This window comes from Suncus etruscus, chromosome 9, assembly GCF_024139225.1.
Source record: "Suncus etruscus isolate mSunEtr1 chromosome 9, mSunEtr1.pri.cur, whole genome shotgun sequence".
Classification (NCBI taxonomy): Eukaryota; Metazoa; Chordata; class Mammalia; order Eulipotyphla; family Soricidae; genus Suncus; species Suncus etruscus.
Genome location: NC_064856.1, coordinates 107487941 through 107508953, shown reverse-complemented (window position 1 = coordinate 107508953; position 21013 = coordinate 107487941). Strand labels below are relative to the sequence as shown.

The 21013-nt window shown below is 45.6% G+C and overlaps 1 protein-coding gene across 1 annotated transcript; it reads right to left on the bottom strand.

The window, feature by feature from the left end:
- Positions 1 to 16030: 16030 nt before the first annotated feature.
- Positions 16031 to 20646, bottom strand: LOC126018770 (phospholipase A and acyltransferase 2-like). Its single transcript, XM_049780864.1, has 5 exons — positions 20638 to 20646; positions 19493 to 19607; positions 17862 to 18133; positions 16532 to 16639; positions 16031 to 16165 (listed from the first exon to the last, which is right to left on the bottom strand). Exons 1-4 carry the CDS (start codon positions 20644 to 20646, stop codon positions 16562 to 16564), a joined length of 474 nt encoding a protein of 157 aa, XP_049636821.1. The 3' UTR covers positions 16031 to 16165; positions 16532 to 16561.
- Between the last annotated feature and the right edge of the window lie 367 nt (positions 20647 to 21013).

The window sequence follows — 21013 nt, the reverse complement described above, 5'->3', positions numbered from 1 at the left end:
TAGTGCTGTTGGAATCTAATCCTGTTTACCATGCCTTCTGTCCTCACAGATATGCAATCACAACAGAGACTCCATTAGAATCTAGACCCTGTTCTCACAAAGATCCCATCATAGCAGAGACCCCATCACAACAAAGACACATCATAACAAAGTCCTCATACTAACAGAGACCCATCTTAAGCGAGACCCTGTCCTCACAGAGACATGGTGCTCACAAAGACTCCATTTTTTTTGTTTGTTTTTGTTTTGTTTTGTTTTTTTTAGTTTTGGGGTCACACTGGCGGTGCTCAGGGGTTACTCCTGGTTCTATCTATACTCAGAAGTCGCTCCTGGTAGGCTCGGGGGACCATATGGGATGCCGGGATTCGAACCACCGTCCTTCTGCATGCAAGGCAATTGCTTGACCTCCATGCTATCTCTCCGGCCCCGAAAGACTCCATTCTTACCTATGTTTGTCAGATGGACCACATAACCATCTCCTACATACACTGCCCAGTGCTCAAAAGAACCACGAAATATCTCAATCAGATCTCCAGGTTTTGGCTGGGGACTGAATCTGTACTGCAAAAGAAAAGCCAGAGACAGTCAAAGGTGAGTGCTTGACCAAGAATATTTTCTAGAATATTCTAGAACCACCACTATTTCAAAGAGCTCAGCCTAACTGTATTTCCTGAAGGAGTAAGAGAAGGGGGCTCCTTGTACCCAGGATAGGTGCCCCTCCCTTCCCAGAGATGACTGTGTTTCCCAGAGGAGCTAATGAGTTGAGGACACAGATAGGGGGTGACAGTGGGCAAGAACCCTTTTTCTGCTTAGAGCAGGACTTTGTCTATCAGTGAATCCCTGGATCCCAGAGGGCTGAATGCATCACCAGGCCATATCCCATCCCAGGATCTGCTGATTTAGAGGTGACTTGGTATTCTGAGCCCAGAGGTCATCCTGCCTGTCAAGAAGCTCAAATTCAAACCCACTTGGGACCCGAGACCTGGCATACATGATGCACTCCTATAAGTCTCAGGCATAAGTCTCAGGAAGTCCTGAAACTTCTCCTGGACCCACAGCCCATAAGGTGTGACTGGAATCCCCATGTGAATATTTCCAACAGTGTTCCTGAGTGACTCATAACAGGTCCCAGTCTGTAGCAAGAGAAGAATGTGAGATCAGGGGCAACTGGAGAGTTTGTTTGTTTGTTTGTTTGTTTGTTTGTTTTTTGAGACATACCCAGTGGCACTCAGGAGTTATTCCTGAGTCTGCACTCAGAAGTCACTTTTGGCAGGCTCAGGGGACTATATGGCATGCTGGGATTCTAACCAGTGTCTGTCCTGTGTTGGCCAGTGCAAGGCAAACACCTTACTGCTGTACTTTCACTCTGATCCTAGGGCTGTTTACCATTGATAATTTCTATATCTCCAATAAGGGGTGATTCAGTAGGACCATCAGATGAATTTTCTAAATTTTCCTGGCGTGGGTAACTTGATAACCACAGAATTCCACTGTGGAAGCTTTACCTTTGTGTGGAGAGTTGAGAAATTCCAAAGAGATATTTCTGAATTTTATGTCATGGTACTGACATTATATTCCCTTCATATTCTTTGGCCTAAACATTATTTCGCCCTTGTACATTTACAGGCCAATTTATGGCCTCAATCAAATTCTTTTGCCCAGAGTACTTTCAGTACCAAACGAACCAGACAATTTTCTTCTCTTTGTCTTCCCTATTTACATCAAAAAGCCTGGTCAGAAACTTAACTCTGGTCATGGAAACTCCTGGCCAGGTACAAAATTTGTATTTCTTTCACGTGGCTCTCTTTTGCTAAAAAGCAACTTTCTCTGCTAGTCTGCAGAACCTGGCAATCACATTTAGCTCCTGAATATCAGTTAAGTAGTATCTGCCCTTTTTTTGAGGGGGGGGGCGCATTAGGTCACACCCAGTGATTCTCAGGGGGTTACTCCTGGCTATGTGCTCAGAAATCATTCCTGGCTTGGGGAACCATATGGGACACTGGGGGATCAAAGGGGATCAAACAGCAGTCTGTCCTAGGCTAGCACCAGCAAGGCAGATAGATGCCTTATCCCTTGCACCACTGCTCTGGCCTCCAGTTTCTGCTTTTTTGATATGCTAACTTTCTGCCTTCTAACTCAGGACTTCTCAAATAGATCCTTTTTACCTGATCTGCCTAGCCAGTCAGATTGTCATGTATATCTAATAGACCTACTGTTAATATTTCTGTTTTTTCTCAAATGCCTGCTCTTTGTCAGTGCAGAAATTTCTTTCATACTAAAGACTGTCATTTTACCCCTTATTGGAGATTAAACTTGGAGCTTGCTTGACCGAATGTGTTTCCTTATACATTCATTGTGTGGTCTCATTACTTCATATTTTTCCATATGCCGGTTCGTGTTATTCCTACTCCCTGAAGCAGATTCATTGAAGTTCACTGGTGCTTCTGGACAGAAGCTGCTGACAACATGAGAAGGCTGGAGAATTGGGGGGCTGTGCTCCTCTGAGCTGTATGAGTGGGAAGAATGTGCCTTGGTCCCAGGAAAATAAATGACACTTCAGGGCTAGCCACCATGCTCCCTCTGCCTCAGTTGTACCGGGTCACCTAAGCAGGAACTGAACTGAACTGCCAGGAGTGAAGAAAGCACTGCCCACAGCCATGTCCCAGGGAGAAACAGTGGAGTAGAACATCTGAGCCAAAGAGTCAGAGTCATCGTGGGAAAGATCAGAAACAGGATGCAAGCACCTTAACACCCCCACTCCACCCACACACAGCCTGCCAGATATGCTAATCTGGAATCAAAGATTCTGGAGACTCACCAAAGCCATCCTTGCTACTTAGTGGGTTTTGTCGTGTGTTCAGCAGTGGGTGCTCTCAGGCTTCTGGGTGCCCTCAAATCTGCACAGGTATAAAAGGACCATCAATAACAGGGACTGAAGTCACTCATAAGGACTGTGTCTTCCACAGGACTGGCTATGCCCAATAGTCACAGAGATTGAGAAATCAGACATGGGGTGACATCAGAGTCCAAAGAGGCTATGGAGGTGGAGGTGGAGGTGGTGTTCAAGGCAGAGTTAAAATCACATGCACTTAGGGTGTAGAAAGTGGCTCAAGAGGGTTCAGCCATGTTGGGTAAATTGGGGATAGGCAGAGAGATACAACAGAAAGAATATTAAGAGGCAGAAAGGAGACAGTGGAGACAAGAGCTAATAGGAAAACTGCCCCCAAGGAATGACTATAAATACACAGAGGTAGATGAAGCAGGGACCCTACAACCCCATTCACAATGAACCCCCAAACTCAGACCCACCATCCTCTGGTGCCAGAGTCCAAATTTTGGGGGACAGATTGGAACAAAGAGTGGAAATAATGTGTAATATGTGTAAAATCTCTGTGGGATACAATTTGGCATTTCTAGCCTGCTTCTTTGTACTCCAAACGGGAAACTGCCCCATGATGGCTCAGAAGTCATGTTGATGCCATGCCTCTTTCTCTCCATCTGTGCTGACCCAGAAGCACATTTCAGACCCACAGAAAACAACTCACCTCACTAATGGCTATTGTGGAGGCAGACTGAGGCACCAGCTAACTCTCCACCAAAGTCATCTCTGACACCCACCTGCAGTCCAGAAGAAAGATCTAGACAGGGGTCTCAAACTCAATTTACCTGGGGGCCGCAGGAGGCAAAGTTGGTGTGATCCTTGAGTGCAAAGTCAGTAGTAAGCCTTGAACATTGAGGGGTGTGACCCAAACAACTAAAACAAAACAAAACAAAAAAAGATTCCTCTAGGGCTGGGCCACAAAATTTTGTATGGAGGGCCACAAACGCGCGTTTGAGACCCCTGATCTAGAACATCGTGTGTGGTCATGATGGAAATGGTGAGGAGGAACTGAACCTTGCTCAGATAGTTTCCCAAGGAAGATTTTTATGCAGCCATCAAAGAGCTTCATGGCTGGGGCATGTGCCCAGGGTCCAGTGCTCCATTCCTGCCTCATAAGGCCACACATGGTCTTTCTGGGCAGCACTAGGCTAAGCCCAGCCCAGCCTTCTTCTCAACCTGAGTATCCAGTTGGACAAGGCCTGTAGAAAACATTCATCACCTTCACTTACTCAAGCTTAAAGGGGGCAGCTTGCAGTGCTTAAACACAGCCAGATTCTAAGCAGATAGAATATTTCTAGCATTCTGAGAAACATGAACCAGTTCAAACACTAGAGAAATGGAGAGAGAAAGGATAAGCTCTTGGTGGTTAGCCCAGAAAAGTATGACTGAGTTCTCACTGTGCCCAAAGGTAAGATAGTCAAAGTAAGGAAAATCAGTGAAAAAGAAAAAAGGCCAGGCCTGAACTTGGAGGAAGAAGGAGGAAGGAGGGTGCTTGGTCCCTCTGTGTCCCAGACACACAACAGTGAAAAAGCATGGGGCCTGAGAAGGGGTAGGGGTCTTTAAGACACCATCCTGGCCCCCCTCACACCAGTAGTGATGGCCCTGACACCCTCTTCTGGGTTGTCCATGCTCTTAAGTAGCTGAACCACTGTTTGGATTTTTGGGATGGACTTGGGTATCTCAAGTGGTGGGTTTCTCTCCATGGGCTTATGGGCCTGGAGGGGTGATGCTGCCTGAGTCCTGTGGCTCTGGTTGTTTCATTGGGCTCAGGAACCACAACAGAACCACAACAGATGGCCTCTGAGACCTTCAGAGATACACTCTAGAGCCCCAAGTCAATCAGCTGCTAATCTTATACTTGATCATGGGTTAACCTAGGACACACTCATCCCCCAAATTCACTGGTCTAACCATCACGGTTTTCTGGAGACTTACCAAGGCCGTTCTCTCTCCTCGGTGGTATCTGCTAACACTGCTCCCAAACTTCCCTGTCTTTCAGTTTTATGTTCAAACCAAATTTCACTTTCCATTTCCTGAGAGCCAAAACACCTGTTGTACTTGTATGAAAGTTGCTTTATCTCCAAGGGCAGGCCTTGCCCAACAGATACCTGAGTCTAGATATGAACCAAGGAGAGTCTAGATATGAACCAAGGAGAGGTGACCTTAGACATCTGAGACTTAGTCAAAGACACGGTGTTTGTCTAGGGCTGGGTAGAGGCCCCATGTTTGGGAGCTGGAGAGAGGAATGGGTTAAGGCACGTAACTATATGAATCTGATCTAAGTTTAACCCCAGGCACTCCTGAGCACCACAAGAAGGGAGCCCTCAGTATAGATTGAGGAGTGACTTCCACAGAGCCTTCCAGAAAGATCAGGGCCTGTGAGGCATGTGCCCAGCTCAGATCCATCCTACTGTGTAAGTACTTGCCTGAGTGTAGACCTGCTGCCTGAGTACTATAGCATCAGCTTCTGAAGCTTCTTTTCTGCCAAGTTCCCAGCATAGTCATGGGGACATTGGTGGAGACAAGGCTGAAAAGTTACCTGGGCACTGTGGGAATGCCATAGCATGGGTCACTGGCATAATGCTCACAGTTCTTTAGCAGTTAGTAAGGAAACTCTTGTCCCACCAGTTCCTGGGCCTGCTGGACAACCTTTTCAGTTTTACTCTTTTTTTTAATTATCTTTATTTAAACACTGTGATTACAAATATGATTGTAGTTATATGATTTCAGTCATGTAAAGACACCCCCCTTCACCAGTACAACATTCCCACCACCAATGTCCCAAATCTCTGTTTTACCCACCCCACCCACACCTGTACTTGAGACAGGCTCTGACCTTCAGGACAGCCTTCTGGACTCTGAGCTCAGTCTTTGACCCATTTAGGTCCCTAATCCTGTGAATAAGTGCTGGCCTCTCCTGTCAGAGGAGAGGACTCAGCTTCAGAAAGCCCCATGTGAGTATTTTCAACTGTGCTCCTGAGTGACCCATAATTGGCCCAGCCTGGGGAGGCCAAAATTGGGATCCAGGACAAGATCAAGACTGTGGAGCTCAGGGGCAGCTGGAGAGTTGGGGTTTGTGCCCCTCTGAGCTGTATGAGTGGAAAGAATATGCCCTAATCCCAGGAGAATGGGCGACCCCTCAGCACAGAAGTTTTCTCTCAGGGTGCCTTGGGCTCCTCCCTCTGCCTCTGTTGCACCAGGTCTCTCAAGCAGGGTCTGAGATGGCAGGACTAGAAAAGGGGCTATCCACTGCCATGCAGGGGAGAACCAACAGTGGAGTAAAGCTTCTGAGCACCGGAGTCAGAGTACATGTTGGGAGGATTGGAAATTGGAAGCAGGTGTCTTAATAAAAGCTGTCACTAACTCTGCCCACACCCAGCAGTGCTCAGAGCTTTGTCCTGACTCTGTGCTCAGGGGTCCTTCCTGGTGGCTTTCAGGCCACCACACGGAATCCTGAGCTCACACCCAGGTTTCCTGCATTGTTCTTAAAAAGAAAAAAAAAAGCTTTATGGAGCTTTACATTGAAGCCATTCTTTTTGGAGGTTTTTTTTTTTGCTTTCTATGTGTTCAGACTTTAGTATATTCCAGGGATTTATATTCCCTTCAGTCCTGCATAGACCAAGACAATGTGGCTCAAAGTTTACCTCACAGCCTTCTGTATCTCCCACAAGGCCGGGCCATGCCACTACACAAACATATCTAGAATGAAACAGGGAGGAAACCTCCAAGTTGAAAGTCAGGTTCAAAGAGTGCTGCTGAGGTTGGGGCCACAGTACAGCAGGGAGGCATTTGCTTTGCACACCCTTACCCAGGTTCAATTTCAGGCACCACATGTGGACCCCCCCACATCAACCCAGTAGTGAATCCTGATCACAGAGCCAGGAGTAAGCCCTGGGGAAAAGAGAATCAGAGCCCTAGACAAGCTCTTGAGTTTAGTTCCAAGAATCCCTTGACCGCTTGCTTGGCCCTGGGATCATGCAGTGAAAAAAAAGACTGAACTGTGCAGTTCAGGTGAGAAATAGAGCCAGGAGCAAGGGCCCTGGGCAATCTGGCTGTTCACTCTGGGGACAGCGGATCTGTTCACTCAGGGAATCTCTGGGGGCAGAGCTTCCCTGTGGTCCTGTGTGAGTCTCTGGCAGTGAGATGTGAGTTTGTACGCTTAGTGCAGGGCTGGACTCAACCAGGACAGATATGAAGTCAAGCTGCAGATAACTGCAGGCAAGTAAATACCTCTCAGTTCACCTACAGGGGTGGCAACAGATGACTCAGAACCAGGGGTGCTTTTCCCAGAAACCACCAATGAAAGAGGAAGTTTAGACTAAGGTGTGAGGGACCTTCACTGCTAACACCAGGAAATGTTTTCTATTTTGTCACTGCCGGTGTGAGGAGTGCGTTTGACCATATCCAGTGGTGCTCAGAGCTGATTCCTGGCTCTACATTCAGAGATCACTCCTGGCATGCTTAGGGGACCATCTGAGGTGCCAGGTATTGAACCCAGGTTGGCCTTGTGCAAGTCAACTGCTCTATGCTATGCTAGTGCTCTGACTCCAGGAAATGTTTTTTTGCAGGTCTGGGGAGGACAAAATCCTTCTCCAGTTTTATTCCTGTTGATCCTTCCTCCGATTGGGACCTCCACCATCACCAACTGGAGAGTAAACCTTGACCTTTCCCAGAAGTAGAAGGTCCTAAGCTAGATAGTGACCTTCAGGCCTTGAAAAGACAAGAGTCAAGTCCTAGGTTTAGTTCCCAAAAGAGCAACAGAAATGGAAAGTGACTGGAGTAAATGCTTCTAGACCCCAGGGCCTGAGAGGGGCTATGGTGGGGCCTGATTTCGGGCTTCTCTTCCCTGGGAATGAGAAATGGGGAACTGGTTTATAAACTTCATACCCCTCACCCCAGGTCGTCGCCTCTGCTTGTGCAGAGATGTTCACTTTATAAACTTTAACACATGTCTTTTATTTTAGTTTTATAAAAAAAAAAAATCCTTGGTCATTAACACATATATTTTTTTAAAAATAAAAACCCCTTTAGGCTTCTGGTTCTTTACCGAATTCTTTCTTGATCTGGAGGCTAGCTCTAGCCGGCATGGGGTTTAGGGAGACCCCATCCATGTCTTAGGCCTTCTCCCTAACTTGGGTGTGCTGGGAACCTCGATAGGCCCTCAGCCGTCCCCTTTTCTGCCCCCAGCCTCCAGGCCCTCCCTGGGTGCCAGCCCAGGTCACCAGACAAGGTGGGTGTTGGGTGGTCCCTCCTGGATGGGGTCCCAAGCTTTCCCCACCCTTCCCCCAGCACTAGGATGGGAAGGACACAGGGTGGAGGGCGGGCACATCCTGGCTTTCGGCTCTCTACCAAATCCTTTCTTGATCTGGAGGCTAGCTCTAGCTGGCATGTGGTTTGGGGAGACCCCATGTCGAAGGCCTTCTCCCTAACTTGGGTGTGCTGGGAGTCTTGATAGGCCTCCCAGACGTCCCCTTTTCTGCCCCCGGCCTCCAGGCCCTTCCTGGGTGCCAGCCCAGGTGGCCAGAAATGGTGGGTCCTAACTTGGATTGTGCTGAAATTTGCTCAGTCGCACTAAGGTTGTCACTGGCAATTTCTTACCAGTCTACATGTTCAAAACCGCTCAGGGGCTAGTGCACCCATGTGCACAGTATATATTAAGAGTATTCCCTATCCTTAAGTTATGTTTTGCGTATGCAGAATGTCTATTTTGTATTCTGCCCTTTCGCACACCCCTACAAAGCTCATTTTTACTCCTTAACTCTCTCACCCCCCCCAAACCATCAGTAACCCACGTTAATCTTTTTATCTTCAATACTGCACAATCCTAATCACAGACCAGAGCCGTGCATTGGATCTAACAACCCCCTACTATTTCAAAAGACATAAAATGGACACATATGTCTTTGGAATATTTTATGTGTTTTTTCTCTGACAGCTATATGTCTTACTAAATATTCTCTTATACAGTGACGATTCTAATCCACTTTTTATCTTTTCTTCTTTTTGTGAGCTGTTCAATAAGGAATTTTGGTTAAAGAGTCCCCCAGTTCAATGCTTATGATTGAACCATGTCATGGGGATTGTTGGACTTGTTCTTATGGCCCCCATATTCACCAATAACGCCACGTGGCATTGTTCCTTTTTTGCATAGGCACATTAAAATGGGAAAATACTATACATACAAATAAGATCTTATCTAATAGAGATTGGAACATACAAATCTCGTAGTGCAACGGAACCTTACACCCTGAACATTGACATAATGCCCTGGCACAGGCCTCAGAAGAATGGGCATTCTCCATTCACCCCTAAACCAGGGAAGCCCTCCACAAAACATCCAAGTTTGTCTATAACATCACCTGAAAGCAATGCTCTACCAGGGAAGACCCTACCACTGCTCTGACAGCGACCTGCTCAAAAGAGACTTCCCTTAACACTGAGAAGACTTAACAACAACAACGACCTGCTTACAGGACAGGGCTCTCTGCATTGCCCTTTAATTGTGAGGTGAAACTAGAGGGCGCTCCACATCCTGACTTCAATATAGGATATACAGATTCCAGGATCTTTAATACAGAAACATGATACCAACAACAGAGACTGTGTAAAAAATAAAAGTGTGTTGCCACTACAGACAATGTCTTCTATTGGACAAACTAGCTTGCCTGGAGCCTAGAGATGGTCTTATGCCAGGAAACTTCAGGGGTAGGGTCTCCTTATATATAGGCCAAGGTTTTTCCTTTCCATATCCCTCATATTTTGGTGGGCCTATGCAAACAATAATTGCCACTCTAACACCATTTTTACTGTGCTCCATTGACTCTAATCATTAAAAAAAACACTTAAACTTTTGAGGTTAACTTAAAGTAATATGCATGTGCATGAAAATGTAAAAAAAATACCATGCCTTTAATGTTGAAGGAGTTACATAAGTTTTATGGCTTTAGATTGCCTTGTGTGCCGCTAAGAAATATTATAATGCATTACAATCTGGAGACCTGAGGGACAAAATAATTGTACATGTGTTCTGTTTTATTTATCTTAATGTTCTTTGGCTGAAAGTTCAAAGTTAAGATATCAGCAAGGGGACTTCTTCTGAGAATTCTGTTTATATGTGATTGTCCTTTCACTGTAACTTTACCTTGTACTCTTTCTTTGCATCTTTGTTCTCATAATTAAAAATAAAAATTAAAAAAAAAACCTTTTAAAAAGCACATGAACATGCTTTTTTTTTTTTTTTTTTTTTACAAAATCTTTAGAAAACCTTTAAAGATGAACAGCCGGTGTCCAATTCTGTGTGGTGTGGGGCAGAAATGGCTAGTTCTTAAGGAAATTGGCACTAACAAACTTCCCCATCAGAAAAACAAGCAGACTTCAATTGATGAGGGATTTAATTGGATTATCTCATATGGTTTAATAAAGCATTCTCAGAGTATGGTCCTGTTTCTGCATTTTGTTTTATATTCCTTGGTGATGGTGGGTGTCAGACTCACCAGGATTTCAGCACTGTAGACAAAAATATTTGAGTGCTTGAATGTGGGTATCCCCTTCCCCAACTTCTTTTTTATCCCACCTGAATGATCAAAACCGCTGACACCTGGAATGGGCAGGTAGAGGAGTCTGCCTAAGGAGAGAGGGGTAAGAAGGAGAGTTTGAGTTAGCAAAAGGGGCCAATCCGCAAGAACCCTGGAGAACAGCCAGAGGCAGAGAGAGCCAGAGAAGGAGCAGAGAAGTGGCTGGTAGGAAAGGGCTAACATAGAAGCCATGTCAGGATTGTGAAATAAAAATGACTGCTCTGTGAATTTCTCCACTGTCACTCTGCAACCTTCAGACCCACCAGGCCATTGAGGTTGAGCCGAGAAAGGCCTCACCACCCCCTATCCCAACACAAGTGGTCTGTCTCTTTATATTCAAATAACACTTCTCAATATTTCTTGTGGAAATGTGGCATTCTGAGGTTGAAGAGTAAAATTAATAGCCTAAGTCACTTTGTAAGGATAATTGCAAGAGTCACGTTGTCTAATGAGACGCTGATCTGAGAAGGGAAGTTCACAGAAATAAACAAGCAGGCAAGACTACCCCATGCTGTTTTGAGACTGGTCAGGGAACTCGCTTTGAAGACTTGGGGAAAAAAATGACTCAGAAACTAAATACAAGGGAAGTTCTACAGTTTCTTTAGCCATTCATCTGTTAAAGGGCATCTTGGTTGTTTCCAAAGTCTGGTTATTGTTAAGAGCACAGAAATAAATATTGTTGAGAGAAAGGGATTTTTAAATTTTATTTTTGTGTCCCTAGGGTATATCCCTAGGAGTGATATAGCTAGCTCAAATGGGAGCTCAATTTCCAGTTTTTTTTGAGGAATCTCCATATTGTTTTCCATTTCTTGGAAGAGTTGTCATTGTGGAAACATAAGCATATACTCTCATTCTAATTTATGACATGCTTTTCTTATTATCCATAATTGCATCTACTTATGACTTCTATATAATCATATTCTTTTTTATACAAGGATTTCCCAGGGGAAAAAAACTTCTGCATTTTATTAATGTTGCTCCATTTCATTTTATAAGGCATATTTCTCTATTGAGTTTTAATTTGATAATCTACTAATATTCCTGCTTTATTTACCCTCAGTTTCATTTTTAGGATGGAATCTGGAGGCGTTTTTGGTAAAATGATACTTTTTGATGTGGAATCCTTTTTGGGTGCCCCTCGTCAATGCTCAAAGTATTATAGATTTACAATTCAGTATTGTTAGTGATATTTCCCATGCTTGTCCTGTACAGGAAATTCTCTTTCAGATCTGTTCTACTTGGCTTTTGGGGAAAAAAAATTGTGATTTTGAAGTAATTATACCTAGCCTGCCAGCTATTATATTTTGAAGTGCTTTTTATTATTCCAGTTGGCTTTTCTTTTTGCTGCATTTGTATCCATTTCATATGATATATTGGTTAACCTTTTGTGTGGTGGCTGTTCTTTGTATGTCTGTATTGTTTCTTGTCTGTCCATTTTGTATATATTGTATACAGTCCTTTGTTCCTCACTTTTCTCTTCTCCGATTTATACTTTCTGCCAGATCTATTCCCCTTCCCCTCTAGTCCTTAACCTTTTATTTAAATATATATATATTTTTTATTTAAGTAACATGATCATAGTTGTATTACAGTCAAAAACAGAACACCCCCTTCCACCAGTGTAACATTCCCCCCTTCCCCTTTCCCATCCCCTGCCTGTATTCGAGACAGGCATTCTACTACAGTTATTTGTTTTTAAGTTCAGTAAATTGTATTTTTGTCTCTTAAAGGATAAGAGTAAAAAAATATAGTAAAGATGTGATAGTAGCAATTGCCGTTGTTTGCATAGGTCCAGAAAAATGGGGAAAATGGAAAAAAAAATCCTTGACCTGATTACAAAAAGACCTCACCCCAGAAGTTTATTGGCATAAGACTTACTCTGGGTTTCAGACATACCAGTCTGTCCAACCCGAGTCATTCTCCATGGTCCCGGTGAAACTTTTTCACACTTTAGCTATTGTTGGTATCAGATTCTTATATTTAAAGATTCTGGATTCTGTGCATTTCTTTCATCGATGTCAGGCTGATGTGAAGCATCCTTTAGTTTCAGCATACCATTAAATGCGGAGCAATCTGCTCTGCAAGCAGGCTGTTGCTGAGTCGTCTGGGTGTTGAGAGCACTCTTTGGAGTAAGTCAATGCCAAAGCAGTGGTAGAGGCTTGGATCCTGGTAATGTTATAAACAATTGTGGTTATTTTCATAGATGGTATCCATTGTTCAGGTGTGTGTGGGCAATGCCCATTCTTCTGAGGCCTAAGCCAAATCATTATGCCAATGGTCGGGGTATAAGGCCTAATTGCATTACCAAATTTGTGTTCCCATCTCTATTAGATAAGAACTTGTTTTCATATGTATTATTTTCCCATTTTAATGTGCCTATGCAAAAGAGAAGCAATGCCAAATATTGTTAGTGCATCTGGGGACCGACGAATAAAGTCCAACATTTCCCATAACTTGGTTCAATCATGAAATCTATACAGAGATACACTTCTACCAGTATTGCTTATAAAACAGATCTCAAAGGGGGGAAAATAAAACAATCAAATAACAAAACCAGTGGGCAAACTTGTCACTATATGAGGATGTTCGAAAAGAGTTATAGATGTTAAGGGAATACATCTGAGATATACAAAGGAGATATATATGTTCCTTTTATGTTTTAGAAATAGTCAAGAGGGAGGGTGTTGTTTATGAGACACCACTTTGGTCTGTGATTTGGACAAGCGAAGAGCACACATGGAGCCATGTCCTCCCCTTGTTGCCTGCTGAAGCTTCCAACTCCCTGAGAGGTGTTTGCTTCCTAATTGCAGGAAGTTGGAAGTTCACCAGCCCTCTTCCAGCCCCTTGCAGGAATTAGGAGCTTGGGGTCTCTTTTAAATTGCACCTCCCCGGAACCCACTTGCTGGGACCCTGAGCAGGTGTCCAGGAATAACCCTGGGGACTGAAAGGAAAGAGAGAGAAGGCTGTGAGGGGCAGCTGAGGCTGCATCTTCCCCTTAGCTTGGCCAAAAAGCCTACAGCGTGGAGCCTTGCAGTGAAGTGTTGCCTGCTGAAGCTTCAGACTCCACCCAAAAAATTACTGTTAAAGATATGTAATCCACCTTGGCCAAAACAAAAATCATTAGTACAGAAAAATGGTTAAATGTGGGGTAACAGGAGATGGGAGTGAGGGACTAAAGGAATAAAACAAGCTCCTGGACGGCTTTCAGATTATGACAAACAGATGAAACACAATGATATCCAAATATTTGTCAATATGCGCCCTTGTGCGGTTTCACAATGGACAGGTTTAGTAAGGAAACTTTCCTGGTAATTCCTGAAGCCAGAACCTATTGTGCTGCTATTCCCACCTCGCTGGCTTGCCCAGGCATGTGGCCCAGGGGAAGGCCTGGAGTTCCGGAGGAAGGAGGTAGAGGGGTGCTGGGGTGACCCATGTCCCGCACTCCTTCCTAGGCTTGCTTAAAGAGGCCTTTGGCATGGCGGAGGGCTGTCAAATCCCATGCTGGCATAACCTCCCGGCTCCCAGGAAGGAAGGAGATCCTTCCAGAGCTAGAAGGCCGGAAGGTCAGAGCCCCCATTGCAGACTCTTCCTCTGGAGCCAGGAGGGAAATGGGAAAAGCCTGGGGAAACCAATAAGCTCCTCCAAGGGACCCACCTCACTGGCCTGCCTAGGCATGTGGCCAGGGGAAGCCCGGGAGTTCCGGAGAAAGGAGGTAGAGGGGGTGCTGGGGTGACCCATGTCCTGCACCCCTTCCTAAGCCTGGCTTAACCTTCTTTTATGAGAATTTTTTTCCTCTCCTCCAACCATTTCCTCCATATTCAGCTACAAGCTTCCTGTTTTGGCCGTCTGAAAAGATCCACGACTTTTGAAGTTTTGCTAACCTGTGACAGTTATGAACCACTTATCCAGACTCCTGGAGTCTCCATGGATGGATTTCTCTGATTTTCAGATTCTCCATCGTTCCAGATCTTTTTTTGTATTGGACTCTGAAGGACATTCACCTTTTGTATATTTTTTGTCGGGTGTATTTCTTTGATTTGTATATGCTGCTAGTTTTCTATTGTCTATTGTCATATTGTCTCCCCCATTTTATTTGTTACTTATAGGAATTTACATTACATAACATTCTCTGGTTTGTTTCTTATGATAATTTTAGGTCAGTTTTGTTGACCTGTTCAAATTATCCCAAGTGGTGTCCTTTGTATGTTGTGGCAGGACTTCTGCTTGAGCGCATTATATCAGAAAAACTGTAGCTTCAAAAAGGAGTTTTTATCCATTATGAATGGAACCTCAACTTATTTAGTTACACAGGGAGGTTCTCAGCCTGCAACATCTTGTCTTGGATTTTTGACTAACTCCCATCACTACGACATTGGCTGAACTCCTCTGTACTTCGTACATTACTTTTGGATTTTTTCATGGACTTCCGCATGGACTCTACCTAAGAAAGAAGAGCTTGAATAAAGCCCAGGTATCCTTCAGTATTACATTGCAAGTTTCTTTCCATGACCTATAGTCAACCAGGAAAGGACTCAAATCTGTGCCCCCCTCCCCCCAAATGGGTTTTCTTGCCATCTGGGTAAATAAGGTGAAAATAAACTTCACCTTGCCCGATGGATGAATTTTCTGGTACCTCTTTGGAGAATCTCTGACTTCGGGTTACAGTGGGACTTTCTAATTGCTTCTTAAGATCTCCATAACCTACCACATATATATGATCCTTGAATTCTGGCTGGCTCTGTCTGCTGATCTACAAAGGAAGACCTTCTAAGAACCTTTCAGCTTGTATTTTGGGGATTGTGAATTTATTGTCTCTGGAGCTTGTAGTTGATTCCTTGACTCATGTTTCTGGATACAGACACCCTGTCTTTAGGCTTCAAAGTTTTTCTTTACAGTTTTCCATTTGATGCACCTATGCAAACTGCTGCCTTTTGTTAGCTTTTTTTCTCTCTTGTCCTTTTATTTATTGTTATTTATTTATTAGGGTCTATTATTTATTTTCCACATTGTTTTATATTTTTAAATACTGAAAAAAGGGGAAGTGTGTGGTAGAGGCCTTTATAACATTTTTTTTTCTCCCTCCCTCAATCCCTCCCCCAACATTTCTTTTTTGTATCTGTTTTCTGCCTGCTTTCCCTCTCCCTCCTTTTAGAAAGTGGGGGACTCTGTTTGGATCTGAGTAAATAGGAGGCAATGCTGAGAGCAGGGGGCCTTTTGCAGCAGGCAAGCTAGCTCTTAATTTGGAGCAGCTGGTTAGTAGCTAAAGAAAGGGCTTTGTGTCTGACATTCTTGCCTCATTTTGCCCTCTTGTCTGGGTGGATTATTTGCTGCAGATCTATAGGACTGAAACTGCTTCCCCTGTCCTTGCTGGTTAGGGGAATGGGAATTTCCTTTTCCTTCTGGGAACTATGGGCTAACCAAACCTCAACCCAACTCTCAGAGAATGTCACATTACACATGGACACCCAGAGTCGGCTGCATGAGCCCTGGTTCCTGTACATTGGGGGTATCACTGGGTCTCTATGTCTATCCAAAAAACAGCCCTCCAGGAGAAAACCAACGCCACAACCATGACTCCCGAATACAACCATTTATTGTTCGCTCCCAGCCAGTAGAAAGGGGTAGAGTGAGGAACCAGCCAGGGACCTGGTGGGAATGATCCTCCTGGGATGGTGCTCCCTCTTGACTGTCTCTTGCCATGTGTCCTCACCTGGGGGAGAAGAGAAATAGAGAGAAAAGAGAGAGAGAAAGAGAGAGGTAGAGGAGGAGGGGAGAGAAAGGGGAGAGAGAGAGAAAATTGATTGACTTCTTTTATGGATGCAAGTCCATCCCTGTCATATGCCTTTCCTCACCCTTTAACTCACATAAACACCACTATCCCTCTGAAGCTTGGGGTTCCCATAGGACTGTTCATGTTGCAGAAGAGGTATCATGTTACTAAAAAACTTCCCACTAGGCTTAAATGCCCCCTAGTCCTCAGTGCCTGGAAGTTAGGGTCAGCAAAACTATGTAGTCAGAACACCAGACTCTATTTCCAATGGTTCAGCCAAACAAGTCGGTTCAAAGGACAACTCACCCCATTTCCGCTAGTGTCTGGATGACATTATCATCTTGAAAAAAATGGTGCAAGAAGGCGAAGCACAGCCCCAGCTATCAGAAACAGAGCTGGTGCATTTTCCTCGACCTGCAACAGGAATATAGGGTGACCCACCCCTTGAGGCAGAGGGCACTGAGCACACCCACTGCCTTCCCCAGAAGAGATCCACTGGCCTGTGTTCTCTTTAGCACAATAAGATGTGTTGGAGTGACAGGAGTGGTCTTTAAGGGTCTTCAAGGGGTCTAAGCCCCTGAGAGGAGATAGTGCTTGGTGGAAGCAGGGGTAGGAGCTTTGGTGTCCAAAGTGAATATGGGAGAAACAGAAAAAGATGAGCTTTGGACAGAGCCCAGTGGCTTAAACATCCTCCTCGGCCATGTTTCCTCTCCCCCAACTGTCTTCTTTGTTCTGGGCTTTTGTATTTAGGCATCCACACTGAGTACTGTTCCATTTGGAACAAGGTGCCACAGCGCAGAGACACCAATCCCAGGCATGTGCTCTACTACTCAAATCACGGCCCAGGCCCCTCTGCCTAATTCTTGAAACCCTGCTCCCCTGATTTCTGCTCCCTACCCAGGAGCTCACCCCAAGAACTAAACTCCCCATTGCTGCAGTGCTGCATCTCCCTGACCCTCCAGGGTTTGGGTTAGAGTCCAACACTTGTATGCTGGTGCCCCAGGGTCAAGCTCAGGTGTGAGACTGAGTGTGGAACCTATCACAAAGCACTGTGGGCCTCGGTTTCTCCTCCTGTCAAATGGACTGAGGGCACCTGCTTCTCAGCCTTGTCTGCAATCCCTGAGCTCGTCCCTTCCCTTTTTGTCCCTTGACTGTGACATCGCGACTCAAGGTGACACTGGTTCTGTTCAGATCATCCCACATCTGCCCTTTGCCTTGCACAGTTGATAGATTATACCTTGTATTACCCAAAACAAGGATCATCCCTAGTATCTTTGTATTTATTTGTTTACAACTTGGTTTCACCTAAAACAAAGTTTGTCTTATCTGTAAACCTGGGTGGGACAGGTTCAGATTAGCCTGAGCTATCTCTGCCCTTACTCTATGCTTACTCTTCCACAGGGGTGTGGGTCCTGTTATCAATTAAAAACTACAGTTCTAGCAGGCAATTGGTTCTCCATAAGAGGTAGAAGATTGACAGACTATAGGTGTTTCACCCTCAGTCCAGTCTGGATTATTTTGTGCAGTGACTCTGCTTTAGACTTGTTCACCTAAGTTTGGAGATATGGCGCTGGGGGTAATTTTACACAGTCAGTAGGGACACTAATGAAGACAGGAACACATGCTGGGAACTCACCTGCTCACTCATGGGAACTCCATAGCACAGCTTAGTCACAAAATGCTCGCAGTTCTGACTTGTGACATTGTAGGGCATCTCCTTCCCCACCAGCGCCTCTGCCCGTTGGACGGCGTCCTTAGCACAAGGCCGCTGCATCTTCTTTACGTACTTGTTGTTTATACGATAACTGCCCCCATTGGCCACATTGGATAGCAGGTCCTTCCTCACGACAGCTCGAGTATTTCGACCGGATGCAGAGCCCATCAGATTTATTCCTGAACTCCCAGCATCTGTGAAGTCACAAGAGAAAACACAGTGTTCATTTCTGGACAATCCACAGCAACTCAAACCAACTCCAAGTAGGTCACCCCATCATGGACAGAGGAGGAAAGGAACGACCATCACCCGCTGAGCTCCAGGCCAAATCATTAGGCACAGACTAGCCTAAGCTTCTCTGGAGAAGGTTGGAGACCCGAACTCTGTTTCTTTTTCTTTACTATCTTTGTTTCTCTTTGGTTTGATTTGGTTCGGAGGCCACACTTGAAGGTACACAGGGCTTACTCTTCCGTGATCATTCCTCTAAAACTCTTGGAACCAGGTTCAAGGGTTCAAGCCTGGTACCCTTCTAACATATTTCTGGATTCTGGTACCACAATTGGGGTGCAGACCTGGCGTTCACTTATCTGGGTTCTATCCTCGGTACTACATGGTTCTGTAACAATGTAGGGTGTGGCCTGGACACTCCAGCACTACAGGGCCTGAGCTATCCCAGCCTTAGAGCATGGGTGGAATCTGACAAAGGGACAGGAGAATTGTGGGTGTGGCCTCCAGAAGCCCCCCCAGGAAGAATTTATACCTAAAGATTATTCTGTTGCATGCAGGAAATTACCCTGCTCTTTCCTCTTCTTCCTCCCTCACTGTCACTGACCCCAAATATCTTTTTCAGATTTTCCCTTCTTGCCCCTTTTTTCCCTGTACTTTCCCTAGTCTTCGAACTCTCTCCCGCTAGCAACCCATCGAGTCACCCATATCTCCTACATCTTACTGATCCCAGCCTCCCCCTCTACAGTGCACCTGTTCCTTCTTCCCAGAAGAGGGCGCTCTGGCTTCCTCTAAAGAGATCATTGGACACTGGGTTTCATGTAATGAAACTCACCACACACTCACCTTTCTCTCCTATTTATACCCCAAAATTAAAAGTCATGTTTGCACAAAGAAACAAACAAAAACAATAAAAAAAGACCAGCCCTGTATGGGACTATTTGAGGGTTGGCCACACCCATGGGCTCTTTGCTAAGGTATCACCCCTGTGGTGGGTGCATTGACACTCATGCAGGCTTTGGGGATGGAACCTGAGGTCCTACATGAGAGTCTGCTCTGGAGGACCGGGGTCCACTCTGCTGCCCTCTGGAAAAGGAATTTGGGGGAAGGGTTCACATTACACCCTATCACAACTTCCTCAAGAGAAGACCCCAAAACAACAGAGATGCCATCATAACAAAGAGCCTGTCTTCACAGAGAACCTCACCTTCAGAAACCCATCTTCACAGAGACCAATCACAACAGAGACCCAACCACAACAGAGACCCCATCTTCAGAGAGACCCTGTCCTCACAGAGATCCCATGCTCACCAGGACTCTGTTCTTACCTACATCGCTCAAATGAACCACATGATCATCTCCCACATACACACCCCAGTGCTCATAAGGACCACGGGAAAACTCAATCAGGTCTCCAGCTTTTGGCTGGGGACCAAATCCGTTCTGCAAAAGAAAAGCCAGAGACAGTCAGAGATGCATACTTGACCAAGAATATTTTAGAATATTCTAGAACCCCCCACATTTCCAAGAGCTCAGCCCAGATGCATTCCCTGCAGGAGTAAGAGGAAGGGGCTCCCTGCTCCCAGGATTGACACCCCTCTCCTCCCTCGGACTGCTGGGTTGGAATGAGTGTGTGAGAACAGAGATGACTGTGTTTCCCAGAGGAGCCTGTGAGTGGGAGAGACAAGGAGGGGGTGACAGTGGGCAGGAACCCCTTCTCTGCTTAGAGCAGGTCTGTGTCAGTTAGTGAGTCCTGGGTCCCAGAGGACTAAATGCATCACCAGGCTATATCTCACCCCTGGATCTGCTGGTTTTGAGGTGATCTGCTATTCTGAGACCTGAGGCCATCTTGCCTGACAAGGAACTCAGCCTGTGACCCACTTGGGACCCCAGACCTGACTTACATGATGTACTTCTCTCCCCCAAGAGAGGGAAAGGGCACAAGGCTCAGGAAGAGCCAAAACTTCTTCAGGACCCAAAGTCTATAAGGTGTGACTGGAAGCCCCATGTGAATATTTCCAACAGTGCTCTTGAGTGACCTATAACAGGGCCCAGTCTGGGGCAGTCGAAATCTGGATCCAAGACAAGATCTGGACCACAGAGCTCAGGGCAGCTGGAGAGTTGGGAGGCTATGCCCCTCGGAGCTATATAAGCTGGAAGAATATGCCCTGGTTCCAGGAGAATGGAGGACCCCTTGGCATAGGAGTTCTCTGTTAGGGTGCCCCAGGGTGGCTACCCCTGCTGCCTCTGCCTCACTGGCACCAAATCCTTGGTCAAGGGCTGAATTGCCAGGAATGGAGAAGGCGCTGCCCACTGCCCAGGAAGAAACAGTAGAGTAAAGCATCTGATCACTAGAGTCAGAGTCAGTGTGGGAAGGGTGGGAAACAGGGAGCAAGCACCTTAATCCCCCCCCCCCACCCCTACATTGTCTGCCCTGAATGCTAATCTTGAAACCAAGATTCTGGAGACTCACCGAATCCATTCTTGCTCCTTGGTGGGTTTTGCTTCGTGTGTTCAGCAGTGGGTGCCCTCAGGCTTCTGGGTCCCCTCAAAACTGCACAGGTGTAAAAGGACCATCAATAACAGAAATCAAAGTCACTCATAAAGGCTATGTCTCCCATAGGGCTGAGCTATGCCTAGTAGGCACAGAGACTGAGAAATCAGACATAAGGAGACATCATAGTCCAAAAGGGCTATGGAGGTGGAGGTTAGAGAAGTAAAATCACATACATTTAGGGCACAGAGAGCGGGAAGAGGGCACAGCCATGTGGAGTAAGTTGGGAGAGGCAGAAAAGCAAAGGGGCGAATTTGAACAGGTAGCAAGGAGATCAAAAAGACCAGAGCCAGCA

Coding starts and splice junctions, on each gene's coding strand:
- LOC126018770 (XM_049780864.1), bottom strand. Junction 18,134..19,492: donor GGTTCATTTGAGCGATGTAG/GTAAGAACAGAG, acceptor GTGACTTCACAG/ATGCTGGGAGTTCAGGAATA. Junction 16,640..17,861: donor GAGTTCCCATGAGTGAGCAG/GTGAGTTCCCAG, acceptor TTCCTGTTGCAG/GTCGAGGAAAATGCACCAGC.